The sequence below is a fragment of the Artemia sp. Qi Xiang Cuo genome, chromosome 19 (assembly GCF_049724085.1).
Source record: "Artemia sp. Qi Xiang Cuo chromosome 19, ASM4972408v1, whole genome shotgun sequence".
In the NCBI taxonomy this organism is placed as follows: domain Eukaryota; kingdom Metazoa; phylum Arthropoda; class Branchiopoda; order Anostraca; family Artemiidae; genus Artemia; species Artemia sp. Qi Xiang Cuo.
In genome coordinates this window covers 41,758,493-41,773,520 of record NC_142812.1, presented here as the reverse complement: position 1 = coordinate 41,773,520, position 15,028 = coordinate 41,758,493, and the positions used below count along the sequence as shown (strand labels likewise).

The window sequence follows — 15,028 nt, the reverse complement described above, 5'->3', positions numbered from 1 at the left end:
TAATCTTAAAGCAGTTATACTTAATAAAGAATTAGACATTATCCTTAATAAAATTGTGTTTACTAAAGTAAAATAGTCGCCATAGCCAGGAATTTGCGTTTTTCGGAATCTTTCTGATTTTGTTCTTTATGATAAAGCATATCCCTCTTGAGCAACCAATGAAGTGCGGTTAACAAGATCAAAGGCTTTCCCAATGTCACAGTTCATATAATTATCCAGTAAGCTTATCGCAGATCATTTCTGGTCTTCGTTCTCGGTGCGAACAAAAAGCTCCTCCCACTCCTTTCTGCATTAGCGGGTTAGTCTGTTTCCGATTGTTTCCAACAAAGTGCATTATTCGTAATAGCAGGTTTCCACTTGTTTCCGATTAGATCACAGTCTGACTTGTCTACCCGTGAAAAGATCTGATGTCGCCTATGTTTCTATCTGCAAAAACGTTCTCCGGAGCACTCACACCTTGGTCTGGGTTTTTATAATGGGTGAGATAGGGAAAGATCATACTGGATAATTATATGAACTGTGCCCAAGGTCAATTGAATTTATCCATTCTAGATATATTATATGGAGGAAGACAAACAAAGTTGGCTATGAGGTCAAGCTGAAACGAGAGAATGCCGAAGCTGATGTCTCTCTTATTGGGCTGGTTCTACAGTGGCAGACGTTTAGGGCTGGTGCGTTGCCCGATTCACAGCCAAGTATTGCAGAAACTGCTGTATTTTTGCGCATCTAGTTGCACTCAATAAAAATAAGTAAGCATCGATATTACCATTTCTGAGTTTTTTGAATATTTGAAATTCAGAATCATTCACATATATTCAGCAGGATGAATAAGCTTAAATTTTGCCATTGGTAAAACACACTTTTTATTAAACACTAAACTAAAACACTTTATTCTATCTTGTTCTTCATTCCCCGAAGTTATTTAGTAATTTCCCCGATTTGTATAAATAAATTTAGAGATAATTAGATAAATGTTACAGAAACATTACTTTTCAAAATTTTTAATTTTTCCAGAATAGTCTTCCTTGATACATTTGGTTTTCCCCCCAAGACATTTAATGAGTCTTAAAACGACACCTCAAAGAAAATGGTATTTGAGATACTTTTATCAGATGATTTTTATAATTATCTGTGATAATGCATCTCTCCAAATGGAGAAAACATATGTTCTGCGAATCAGAACTACTTTACCGATGTTGCCACGTATAGATATTTCGTTAGTTGTATCCTAATAGATTTTTATGAGCAATGTACAAAACGCTTCAAAGTTGATATGATAAAAATTGAAAGATTGAAAATTTACCTTGATTTATTGTCCTTAATTCAAATCATGTTTGAGCATGTCCAAACTTGATGCCAAGTTATTGAAGCTGGTATCTGGCAGCTATTACATCGAAAACATGTTTTGATTGGAGAATAGAATCACTAATACTAGCAAAACACTATTTTAACTAAATAACTAATGTGTTTTCTATTACACCAATTAAGTGGGAGGGAGACGGGTTGGCGGAAACCGTATCCGTATGCGTCGCACAAAAAATACTCAATTAATCTCTAGTGTTTGTCTTTCTAGATCAGTGGTGGGAACCTTATTCGTATGCCTACATCGTAAGAAACCGTGTATCGTATATCATAAGAGACGTAATATCGTAAATGTAATATGCGTAATTCGTAAACGTAATAAACGTAATAATGTAAACATAATATCGTAAAAACGTAATATGCATATATCGTAAGAAACTGTATTGGTATGCGTCGCACAAAAAATACTCAATTAATCTCTAGTGTTTGTCCCTCTAGATCAGTGGTGGGAACCTTATTCGTATGCGTATATCGTAAGAAACCGTATATCGTATATCGTAAGAAACGTAATATCGTAAATGTAATATGCGTAATTCGTAAACGTAATAAACGTAATAATGTAAACATAATATCGTAAAAACGTAATATGCATATATCGTACGAAACTGTATTGGTATGCGTCGCACAAAAAATACTCAATTAATCTCTAGTGGTTGTCCCTCTAGATCAGTGGTGGGAACCTTATTCGTATGCGTATATCGTAAGAAACCGTATATCGTATATAGTAAGAAACGTAATATCGTAAATGTAATATGCGTAATTCGTAAACGTAATAAACGTAATAATGTAAACATAATATCGTAAAAACGTAATATGCGTATATCGTACGAAACCGTTTTGGTATGCGTCGAACAAAAAATACTCAATTAATCTCTAGTGTTTGTCCCTCTAGATCAGTGGTGGGAACCTTATTCGTATGCGTGTATCGTAAGAAACCGTATATCGTATATTGTAAGAAACGTAATATCGTAAATGTAATATGCGTAATTCGTAAACGTAATAAACGTAATAATGTAAAGATAATATCGTAAAAACGTAATATGCGTATATCGTAAGAAACCGTATTGGTATGCGTCGTACAAAAAATACTGAATTAATCTCTAGTGTTTGTCCCTCTAAATACCACTTGATTTTGGGCCATGCCCCATCTAGACATTTCTAAAATTCTGATGCCCCCTCGGGATTTTTAAATTTTGTTGTTCAAAATTTTACGTGTGTTCACCTGAAGGAAGCTTAAAAGGTTATTAACTTGGTATCTTGTTTTTGGTCGTCCTTTAGGTATATTTCCTACTAATGAAAAATATTTTTAGAACACCTTTTATACAATTTATAACGTCATTGAAATATTATCACTTAGTTTTTGCTCTTTAAGTGCATGTGTATGTGACATCATTCACATGAAAAATATTTTTTCAAAATTATGCCTCTGAAATATAGCTAACCGAAGGGTGACGTCCTGCTCATGATCCTCCAAAATATTGCCATGCCCCAACCATTGGGCCTACACCCCACGTTGGGATTCACTGCTATAGATGAATCTCTAGAATTTTGCACATTGTTTCTTTAGCTAGTCACGCTCGTCTGGATTGACACATCCGCTAGAACCTTCATAACCCTTTTTTTTAATAACCTCTTCTTGAATCAAAACCTTCGATATTTCACTAATCAATGTTTTTTTTTTACTCCTGTTTGTTTCTTCCTGTCTATCATTGTGTTCATTATTCAGTCTATTTTAACTAGGGGTTCTTCATCGCAAACCTTTTTTTCGTCTATTTTCCTTCCAAATGTTCTTGAAGATTATCCTCCAGAGTGCTGTATTCCTTCAAAGTCCAAAGGAAGATTTTTATGGCGTTATCTTTCGTCATTTGTTGTCTCGTCTGTTTTATGTTTTGTTGTCTCCGGGTTACTTTGGTAACGTTCCTTTTGGTAAAATCTTAAAAATCATCTTCCACGACTGAAGACGTGTCATGTCAAAATTAGTTGTTTTGTATCGAGGAGCTTAAAAATGTGAAATGCTTTCCATTAGAAAGCAAATTTAGTTTGGACTGTCTCTGACTAAATTAATCGTGTGGGACCTCTTTGACGTCAAAATCAATATGCCTTAACAAAAGGACTGGGGAGAGACCCCCCCGCCTGAAGCCACCCTGGTAGTGCTATGTATGCTAAAATGCAATCTTCTTCGGTTTTCATTATAGAGAACTGCAAATCTCCAGTCAAGGGTCTTAGACCGTGCCAAATTTATTTACTATCTCAGAATTTGTGTTACCAGCATCTTGGCAATATTTGGCCAACGCTTTGTGACATAAGATGACAAAACGCCTATTTGCTATGGCGCGATCCATCTCATTACTCAAAAAGGACGCTATATATTTTCATTTCTGTTCCAATGAATCACGATTTGCTATTTAGTTGAGCCTGAGAAGTAAAACTTACTGCTATCACTACTGTTAACAACTCACTGCAGTATCTTGCCGTCTGAGCCTAACACAGTTGCGTACGCTCTTCCTCCATCCCAATCCATTCCATGCTTCCCTCTTTACACCCCCCCCCCTCCAAGAAGTTAAATTTTATTTTGAATGCTTTCTTATGGCTTCTTCCCACCCCAATCGGGGACGACCCGCTTTTCGTCTGACCTTTGATGAATGGCCAAAAAGGACGATATTTGGCAATCTGTCACCCTTCATCTTCAAAAGATGTCCTAGCGATATCAACCTTTCTCTCATTATAGCCCAAGAAAGTAGGATATAACATGTTTAATCTTACTACTTACTGTTTTTGTTATAAGGCCAATTAAACAGCTACCCAAAGCTATCCGTAGACATTTCATCTGGAAAACATCCAGAAAATCTTCTTCCGTCTTCCGAAGTGCCCATATTTCAGAACCATACTTGACCACTGTCATCACCCGTGGCTTTCAATATCCTAATCTCGGTTCGCAGACTTATTTTCCTATTCTTCCAAGCCCTTTTTTATATGTAAAAAAAAATACCCTGGGCCTCAGCTCATCTACTCTTTACATCGTTGCTACATCTACCATATTTACCGATAATGCTACTCAGGTAAGCAAAGTTATCCACTTGATCGATCTTACTGTCACCCAACGTCACCTATTCGCTTTTATTTATTTCCAAACTAAAGCACTTGGTCTGCTTAATATTAATTTTCCTTTTATTGTGCCCTGAACTCTCGAAATCTCCAAAGAACTATTCATTTTGTTTATCTGGGACAGACAATTCATCTGCGTAATCTAATTCTAGGTGAGTTTACTTCCCCATTTGATTCCGTGTTTTCCCATTACCTTTCCTGAGTTCCTTAAGGCAAAGTCCATCAAAATGATCCATATAGGATAGAACGCAATTGTGTGTGACTCCTGATTCAGTGCCAAACCAGCTATTAACCTGATTTCCTACCTTAACCAGAGCAATTTTGTCCTCACGCATAGCACTAACCACTTTAATGCACTTATCTGGAATACTCATCCAAGGATAGGAACTTCATTACATCTCTTCTTTCGGCTGAATCAAACACCTGTTCAATATCTATAAAACTGAGAACTAAAGGGGTCTGAATAATTTTATTCCCAAGACCACACTGCCTCTCCATTTATAAATAAGTCCGAATCTTCAAATATTTGGACTTATACTATTAATATTGAAAAAAACTTTTTTTTTATTATTTTTCACTGCCTCATTTCAAATACTATGACCGTTTTTCTGTGTTTTCATTTCGTCTTATTTGTAAAGGGTTCTAATGATTCAGGCACTTCTCATCATTAAGCTAAGAGTGAAAAGTTGGTCCACAAATTCTCTCCCTTCCTAAAACTGATACTTTTCTTCTCTTAAGACTTCAGCTAAAGTCCAAAAGTATCATAATACTAAGTAATTTGCTTCCTACATAAACCAAGCTAATGACTCCATAATTACTACACTCACCCTTATCACTTTTCTTCTAAAAGGGCCTAATTAAAGTTATCTTAAACTTCTTCAGCAATTTATATCACAATTATCAGATGTAAAATAATAACCGCACTATCAGCACCCGGGGCCTTATCATTTTTCAATTCTTTTAATTCTATCCTTAACTCTTGTTCGTAAAATAAATCTTCCTTAACTTCCAAATCGCCTCAAACTATTTTGATTCTTTTCTATGTCATTTCCCGTAATTTTATCATGATTGAACACTCTCTCAAAATATTCTGCCCATCTCTCTTTAGCACTGTCCTTATCACTATTTGAGGCCCTATTTCTATCTTTAACTCGGACAGGTCCAGATTGACTTCTCCCTCTCAATTACATAACATGCCAATACAGTACTTTATTGATATACCACCTGGATGGATCTTCCAGATCCTCGGCTATCCATGGCTTCCACTCCACACCTCTTAATCCGCACTTCGATGCTTTCTCTACTTTCCTCTACTTTCTCTTATTCTCATATTATCTATCACTCATATACTTTTTGTAAAGACCCCTCCTCTTTTCTACAAAGCTTAAAGCGTATTCACAAATATTCCAAGCCGCTTTGCTAACTTTCCTCCCCAAGCAACATCTTATTCTTTACAAACTGTTCTATTCATCTTCTATATTGTCAATTTTAAAACTTTCTAGTTTCATATGCAACTGTTCTTGGAAAATTACTCTAAATTCTCATCTTGGAGTCTACCAACGTTATAACTTTCCAGAAGGTAGTTAACCTTCCCAAATTCCAGCTTAGATTAACTAGACACTACTAGATGGTGATCTTTACTTTTAAGATTAATAAGAGCAATCCTGATCTGACCAGTCTTTGGTTTACAATAACATAATCGATAAGGTTGGCCGTCTTACCATCATGTGACCATCATATGTTAACTTATGGACGATCTTGTGACCAAACTTCATAACTAGATTGCTATACCTGCAAAATTGCAACAGTCCATTACCATCTATCTCTATGCCAACGACCCGGGGCATAATAAAAACCATTGTTCGTCTTGACTAAGTTGCAGTCATGAAAACTTTTGGTCTATTTTAATATGAATTTTTTTTCTTTCCTTTACTTTTTTTCGTTTTTCTTCTTTTCTTATTGTTTTTAATGTCGTATTTTGGCATTCATTGTTTGGTATAATCTTTCCCCTTCATCCTTTTTTTTATTGTTTCTAAATGTCACTCCGCGTATGTGGACTGTGTTGTGAGTACGCGAAAAGCTTCATGTTTACAACTCTAAAAACTCTATTATATGTGATTCTGTATGTGCTGGTAATTTGTCAGCCCAAAGTATAATTGTCACCGTCAATTTAAAAAAAAAAATTTCTTATGATTAATTTATAACCCAATAATGGTGTTTAATCCCCGCCTGGCCTTGATTTTTTGGCTGAGATAGAATCTGTACTTTAAATTGCATTACTATATTCCTTGATGCAAAAATTTATTCCTCAGCTTCCGTGATGAATGTCAGATGACTGAATTTTCTATAGCCCATTATTTTTCATTTTCATAATTAATTTTGATTTCTTGAGATAATTTTCATTATTATCAATTATTATTTTTTTATTCGTTAAGTGTTTCTTAAGTTTGAAAGCGCGTGTGAAAAAGGTAAAGAGTAATTGATCAGAGCGTTCTAACTCTTTTCTTGGTTTCCGTGGACGTCGAATAGAACTTTTTTACACAGCCTAAATTTCATTTAGGCTGCGTTCATATTTTTTTTTTTTTTGAAAATCTGGATCGTACAAAGAGTCCGATTTATAGGTGTAACTTTGAAAAAAAAAACAATTTTTTTTAACTACTGTTTAGGAACTTCTTCGTCCAAAAGATTGATTTAATGGGAGCGACATCCCTGCTACACAGAGTCAATCCCTTGAAACGCCCCCTTAATTTACTTTATGATTATTTTTAGTTTTCAATCTAATACTAAAATCCCCCTTTCCATTCTTTTTGTAAGTGAATTACAAAAAGTGAATTTTTGTATAAATTCATTTTGAGAAGAGCAGAAAATTCGAAGTATGTATTCAACATTTTGATTATAAAATTATTATTTCTTCTGACCTCTTTCCTCATAAAGTCTCCCCACCTTCCCCCTCTGACATCAATTAAAATACTTCCACCGTGGTTATTTTTGTGATTTTTTCTATTTTTCAGGTAAATCGCTGCTATTTCTGGACAATTCACGCTACTCTTCACTCCAGCGCTTTTTCAGTGACTACATCATAATAGTTTCTTTCATTTGCCCAAATTTTTTCTTTTTTCAATATACGCTAGTGGATTTTGGTGGATGCCTCTTGTGTTTCTTCTTGAATATTTTATTCATTTCGCTTTAGATGGCTTAGAATTAAAGTAGTCAAAGTTCGTTGGGGGACATTCTCAACGTAATGGTACGCCAGCATGCCAAAAACTCGATGCTTTTCGGCTTTAGATCTTGAACGAAGTTCCAATTTAGCTGCAATATGTTGATCAATCGCTAAAATATCGGCCTTGAAAATATCGAGACTCTTTTCAAGTTTGAAGTTACACATTAATCGAGAGGTCCTAGGAAAAAGGCGTAGAAGGAACTTTGCCCTGAAGGGCTCAAATCCCCAATAGTCTTAGGGTTCTTGTGATTAAACACAGTTTTTATTTTGGCATCAGCGCATGGCCGTGTTCAGGGGGGCTTACAAAGCCCTGTAGTGACGAAATGGGTTTGACCTTAGCATGGTAATAGTGGGCCCATAGATTGAACGTTGCTGTAGCAACACACTGCAGGGCTGACGCATGGACCTTAGCAGTTATGGTGACATTTTTTTTTTCTACTTTAACGTTACACTCGTATCAAAGAGGGAAAATTAAAATGGCATTAAAAGCTTATGTCAGCACTGTTTTGGTCCCGGATGGAGAATCTTTAGGCCATTTTTGGCCACGAATTCCACCTCTTTGTATCTTCTCTAGGCTCATGTGACCAATTGAAAAATTACTGGTCCAAGCTTTCATTTTTCTAGTTGATCTAAGGGACGAAAAAAACCGTCCCTTAGATCTTGACTCTGATTGGTCAATCGCATTTTTTTGTGCATGAAAGTCGAACAGTGTTCAGTTCAATAAACTATGAAGGGTACACATAACTGGCACTGTAGTTTTGCATAATATTGGTCTTATGGACAAGTGTGACTACAATTTAGCCTGGGCATTAATATTTTATTTTAACTGGGTGATAAATAATGTATATTAGTTTTATCACTTGACAATGAGAATGGGTAATCTGTTGGCTGATCTAGAAAAAAAAATTATCATTAAATCGATGCCTTAATTAATCAATGTTTATCCATAATTCTAAAGCTATTGAATATTGGCACGAAGAATATTGAAGACCTCCCTTATTTTTTTTTTTAGAAAATAACGTATCTTATAAGAAATGTTAAATGTGTATTTTTAGAAAATAATGTTTCTTTCAAGAAGTTTCAGATGTTTGTTTTTAGAGCATGATGTATTTTTAAAGAAATTTTACATATATGTTCTTAGCAACTAACGTATCTTTTAAGAAGTTTTAGATGTTTATTTTTAGAGAATGACGTATTTTTTAAGAAGTTTTAGATGTTTATATTTAGCAACTGACGTATCTTTTAAGAAGTTTTAGATGCGTATTTTGTAGAAAGTAACTGAGTAAAATTACGCAGTTTCAAAATAGAAAAAAGGGAAGCTTATGTAATGGTTTTACCAGCGTAACTTTTTTGAGCACTGAAGAATTTTACCTGACAAAAAGAGGCAACGCTAGTCCAAGAGCGTAACTACGAATGTCAGGGTTCTTATGATGTAATTTTTTTGCCCTCTGAAAAACTAGATGACTGCATTAATACGAGATTATTTGTCGTAATTTAATGGTTTGAATGATTTTGGTATTTCAGACATGTTAACGAATATTTGCTATTTTACTGACTCTTGCGTTGCTAACATACCTCTCGTGGGACTTTTAATTTAAGGGTCTCAGAAACACCCAACGTGTTTGCTTCAATATTTATAATCGTATGTAACAGTTTAAGAAATTGCCTCTGGTTAATATGTTAAGCAGCATTAACGCAGTAAAATTGAATTGTATGCATTTAGATAAAGTGCCTTTGGATAGAGTAGATAGTGGTGTGTTCAGGGAGCAAGACTTCCCCGCATTTGGAAGTGTCTGATAAGGTCCTGAAAGCTTACCTAAATGAATTTTATTCTTTGAGCGTCCTTGTCTTACGAGTTCAAAATATGTACTAAAGACAGGCAGCCTTTTCATTGAAAAATTCACCTTTTCGTTTGCACTTGTACGCTCTTTAAACGCTTGAAGAAAATTTTACGTTTGTTCTCCCCCTAATGTGGTCCACCAACATCCCTCTTTCCTCTTCAGGGGTGAAATTTTTTTTTACTAAATTAATAAAATTGTCAAAACGAAAAAGAGTTTCAATAAAAATAATGTTTTACTTGTGATAAAAAAAAATACAATCCTTTATTTATAATCCTTTATTAGACAGTGAAAAACAAATACAGAAGCTCTGAATATTTCGAAGACATATTCAATATCTTGCATAGGCCTTAGCATGATTTTAAGAATAACCAGAAATTAGATTTAAAATAAAATAAAATAAAAAGTTGTTGAAAAACAAGTAATGACCAATATTAAAACTTGAACCAAACAGAAATATTTCTAAACAAATATGAGTTTCAGTAAGGATAAGTCCTTTATTAGACAGTGAAAAACAAATACAAAAGCTCTGAATATTTCGAAGACATATTCAATATCTTGAATAGGCATTATAATTATTTTAAGAATAACAAGAAATTATATTTAAAATAAAATACAATAAAAACTTTTTGAAAAACAAGTAATGAGCAATATTAAAACTTAAACCAAACAGAAATATTTATAAACAGATAGTAGTTTCAATAAGGATAAGTCCTTTATTAAACAGTGAAAAACAAATACGAAAGCTCTGAATATTTCGAAGACATATTCAATATCTTGCATAGGCCTTAGCATGATTTTAAGAATAACCAGAAATTAGATTTAAAATAAAATAAAATAAAAAGTTGTTGAAAAACAAGTAATGAGCAATATTAAAACTTGAACCAAACAGAAATATTTCAAACAAATAGGAGTTTCAATAAGGATAAGTACTTTATTAGAAAGTGAAAAACAAATACAAAAGCTCTGAATATTTCGAAGACATATTCAATATCTTGCATAGGCCTTAGCATGATTTTAAGAATAACCAGAAATTAGATTTAAAATAAAATAAATAAAAAACTTGTTTAAAAACAAGTAATGACAAATATTAAAACTTGAACCAAAAAGAAAAATTTATAAACAAATAGGATTTTCAGTAAGGATAATTCCTTTATTAAAAAGTGAAAAAAAAAATACAAAAGCTCTGAATATTTCGAAGACATATTCAATATCTTGCATAGGCCTTAGCATGATTTTAAGAGCAACCAGAAATTAGATTTAAAATAAAATAAAAGTTGTTAAAAAACAAGTAATGAGCAAAATTAAAACTTGAACCAAACAGTAATATTTCTAAACAAATAGGAGTTTCAATAAGGGTAAGTCCTTTATTAGACAGTGAAAAAAAATACAAAATTTCTGAATATTTCGAAGACATATTCAATATCTTGCATAGGCCTTAGTATGATTTTAAGAATAACCAGAAATTAGATTTAAAAAAAAAAAAAATAAAAAGTTGTTGAAAAACAAATAATTAGCAAAATTAAAACTTGAACCAAACAGAAATATTTATAAACACATCGGAGTTTCAGAAATGATAAGTCATTTATTAGAAAGTGAAAAAAATACAAAATTTCTGAATATTTAGAATACATATTCAATATCTTGCATAGGCCTTAGCATGATTTTAAGAATAACCATAAATTAGATTTAAAATAAAATAAATTAAAAAGTTATGGAAAAACAAGTAATGAGCAATATTAAAACTTGAACCAAACAGAAATGTTTCTAAACAAATAAGAGTTTCAATTAGGATAAGTCCTTTATTAGACAGTGAAAAAAAAATAAAAAAGCTCTGAATATTTTGAAGACATATTCAATATCTTGCATAGGCCTTAGCATGATTTTAAGAATAACCAGAAATTAGATTTAAAATAAAATAAAGTAAAAAGTAGTTAAAAAACAAATAATGAGCAATATTAAAACTTGAACCAAACAGAAATGTTTCTAAACAAATAGGAGTTTCAATAAGGATAAGTCCTTTATTAGACAGTGAAAAAAAAATACAAAAGTTCTGAATATTTCAGTTATATTCGTGAAGACATATTCAATATCTTGCATAGGCCTTAGCATGATTTTAAGAATAACCAGAAATTAGATTTAAAATAAAATAAAATAAAAAGTTGCTGAAAAACAAGTAATGAGCAAAATTAAAACTTGAACCAAACGGAAATATTTCTAAACAAATATGAGTTTCAGAAAGTGTAGGTCATTTATTAAAAAGTGAAAAAAATACAACATTTCTGAATATTTAGAAGACATATTCAATATCTTTCATAGGCCTTAGCATGATTTTAAGAATAACCAGAAATTATATTTAAAATAAAATAAATTAAAAAGTTGCGGAAAAACAAGTAATGAGCAATATTAAAACTTGAACCAAACAGAAATATTTATAAACAAATAGGAGTTTCAGAAAGGATAAGTCCTTTATTAAACAGTGAAAAAAAATAAAAAATTTCTGAATATTTAGAAGACATATTCAATATCTTGCATAGGCCTTAGCATGATTTTAAGAATAACCAGAAATTAGATTTAAAAAAAAATAAATTAAAAATTTGTTGAAAAACAAGTAATGACCAATATTAAAACTTGAACCAAACATAAATGTTTCTAAACAAATAGGAGTTTCAATAAGGATAAGTCCTTTATTAGACAGTGAAAAAAAAATACAAAAGCTCTGAATATTTCGAAGACATATTCAATATCTTGCATAGGCCTTAGCATGATTTTAAGAATAACCAGAAATTAGATTTAAAATAAAATAAATTAAAAAGTTGTTGAAAAACAAGTAATGAGCAATATTAAAACTTGAACCAAACAGAAATGTTTCTAAACAAATAAGAGTTTCAATTACGATAAGTCCTTCATTAAACAGTGAAAAACAAATACAAAAGCTCTGAATATTTTGAAGACATATTCAATATCTTGCATAGGCCTTAGCATGATTTTAAGAATAACCAGAAATTAGATTTAAAATAAAATAAAATAAAAAGTTGTTGAAAAACAAATAATGAGCAATATTAAAACTTGAACCAAACGGAAATATTTATAAACAACTAATATTTTCAGAAAGTATAAGTCCTTAATTAGACAGTGACAAAAAATAAAAAATTTCTTAATATTTCGAAGACATATTAAATATCTTGCATAGGACTTAGCATTATTTTAAGAATAACCATAAATTAGATTTAAAATAAAATAAAATAAAAAGTTGTGAAAAAACAAGTAATGAGCAATATTAAAACTTGAACCAAACAGAAATATTTCTAAACAAATAGGAGTTTCAATTAGGATAGGTCCTTTATTAGACATTGAAAAACAAATACAAAAGTTCTGAATATTTCGAAGACATATTCAATATCTTGCATAGGCCTTAGCATGATTTTAAGAATAACCAGAAATTATATTTAAAATAAAATAAAATAAAAAACTTGTTGAAAAACAAGTAATGAGCAATATTAAAACTTAAACCAAACAGAAATATTTCTAAACAAATAGGAGTTTCAATAATTGTCATTAAATAATGAAACTGTGAAAAAAAAATACGGCAGCTATGAATATTTCTAATACATTTTAAATATATGGCATAGGCCTGAGCATTATTTTAAGAAAAACAAGAAATTAGATTTAAAATAAAATAAATTAAAAATTTATGGAAAAACAATTAATGAGCAATATTAAAACTTGAACCAAACAGAAATGTTGCTAAACAAATAAGAGTTTCAATTAGGATAAGTCCTTTATTAGACAGTGAAAAACAAATACAAAAGCTCTGAATATTTCGAAGACATATTCAATATCTTGCATAGGCCTTAGCATGATTTTAAGAATAACCAGAAATTAGATTTAAAATAAAATAAAATAAAAAACTTGTTGAAAAACAAGTAATGAGCAATATTAAAACTTAAACCAAACAGAAATATTTCTAAACAAATAGGAGTTTCAGTAAGGATAAGTCCTTTATTAGACAGTGAAAAACAAATACAAAAGCTCTGAATATTTCGAAGAAATATTCAATATCTTGCATAGGAATTAGAATTATTTTAAGAATAACCAGAAATTAGATTTAAAACAAAAAAACATAAAAAACTTGTTGAAAAAAAATTAATGAGCAAAATTAAAACTCGAACCAAACGGAAATATTGCTAAACAAATAGGAGTTTCAGTAAGGATAAGTCCTTTATTAGACAGTGAAAAACAAATAAAAAAGTTCTGAATATTTCGAAGACATATTCAATATCTTGCATAGGCCGTAGCATTATTTTAAGAATAACCAGAAATTAGATTTAAAATAAAATAAATTAAAAAGTTGTTGAAAAACAAGTAATGAGCAATATTAAAACTTGAACCAAACAGAAATATTTCTAAACAAATAAGAGTTTCAATTAGGATAAGTCCTTTATTAGACAGTGAAAAAAAAATACAAAAGCTCTGAATATTTTGAAGACATATTCAATATCTTGCATAGGCCGTAGCATGATTTTAAGAATAACCAGAAATTATATTTAAAATAAAATAAAATAAAAAGTTGTTGAAAAACAAGCAATGAGCAATATTAAAACTTGAACCTAACAGAAATGTTCCTAAACAAATAGGAGTTTCAATTAGGATAAGTCCTTTATTAGACAGTGAAAAACAAATACAAAAGCTCTGAATATTTCGAAGACATATTCAATATCTTGCATAGGACTTAGCATGATTTTAAGAATAACCAGAAATTAGATTTAAAATAAAATAAAATAAAAATTTGTTGAAAAACAAGTAATGAGCAATATTAAAACTTGAACCTAACAGAAATATTCCTAAACAAATAGGAGTTTCAATAAGGATAAGTCCTTCATTAGACAGTGAAAAAAAAATACGAAAGCTCTGAATATTTCGAAGACATATTCAATATCTGGCATAGGCCTTAGCATGATTTTAAGAATAACCAGAAATTAGATTTAAAATAAAATAAAATAAAAAGTTGTTGAAAAACAAATAATGAGCAATATTAAAACTTGAACCAAACAGAAATGTTTCTAAACAAATAGGAGTTTCAATAAGGATAAGTCCTTTATTAGACAGTGAAAAACAAATACAAAAGCTCTGAATATTTCGAAGACATATTCAATATCTTGCATAGGCCTTAGCATGATTTTAAGAATAACCAGAAATTAGATTTAAAATAAAATAAAATAAAAAGTTTTTGAAAAACAAGTAATGATCAATATTAAAACTTGAACCAAACAGAAATGTTTCTAAACAAATAGGAGTTTCAATAAGGATAAGTCCTTTATTAGACAGTGAAAAACAAATACAAAAGTTCTGAATATTTCGAAGACATATTCAATATCTTGCATAGGCCTTAGCATGATTTTAAGAATAACCAGAAATTAGATTTAAAATAAAATAAAATAAAAAGTTGTTGAAAAACAATTAATGAGCAATATTAAAACTTGAACAAAACAGAAATATTTCT

General features: G+C 31.0%; 1 protein-coding gene across 1 annotated transcript in view; it reads left to right on the top strand.

Moving 5' to 3' along the window:
* DCTN4-p62 (dynactin subunit 4) overlaps positions 1-8,669 on the top strand; it is a 63,630-nt gene extending 54,961 nt beyond the window's left edge. Inside the window, exons 9-10 of the mRNA XM_089104817.1 lie at positions 553-749; positions 7,479-8,669. Of these exons, the coding sequence (XP_088960943.1) occupies positions 553-730 (178 nt within the window). The 3' untranslated portion in view covers positions 731-749; positions 7,479-8,669. The remainder of the gene's footprint in view (positions 1-552; positions 750-7,478) is intronic.
* Positions 8,670-15,028: the final 6,359 nt, after the last annotated feature.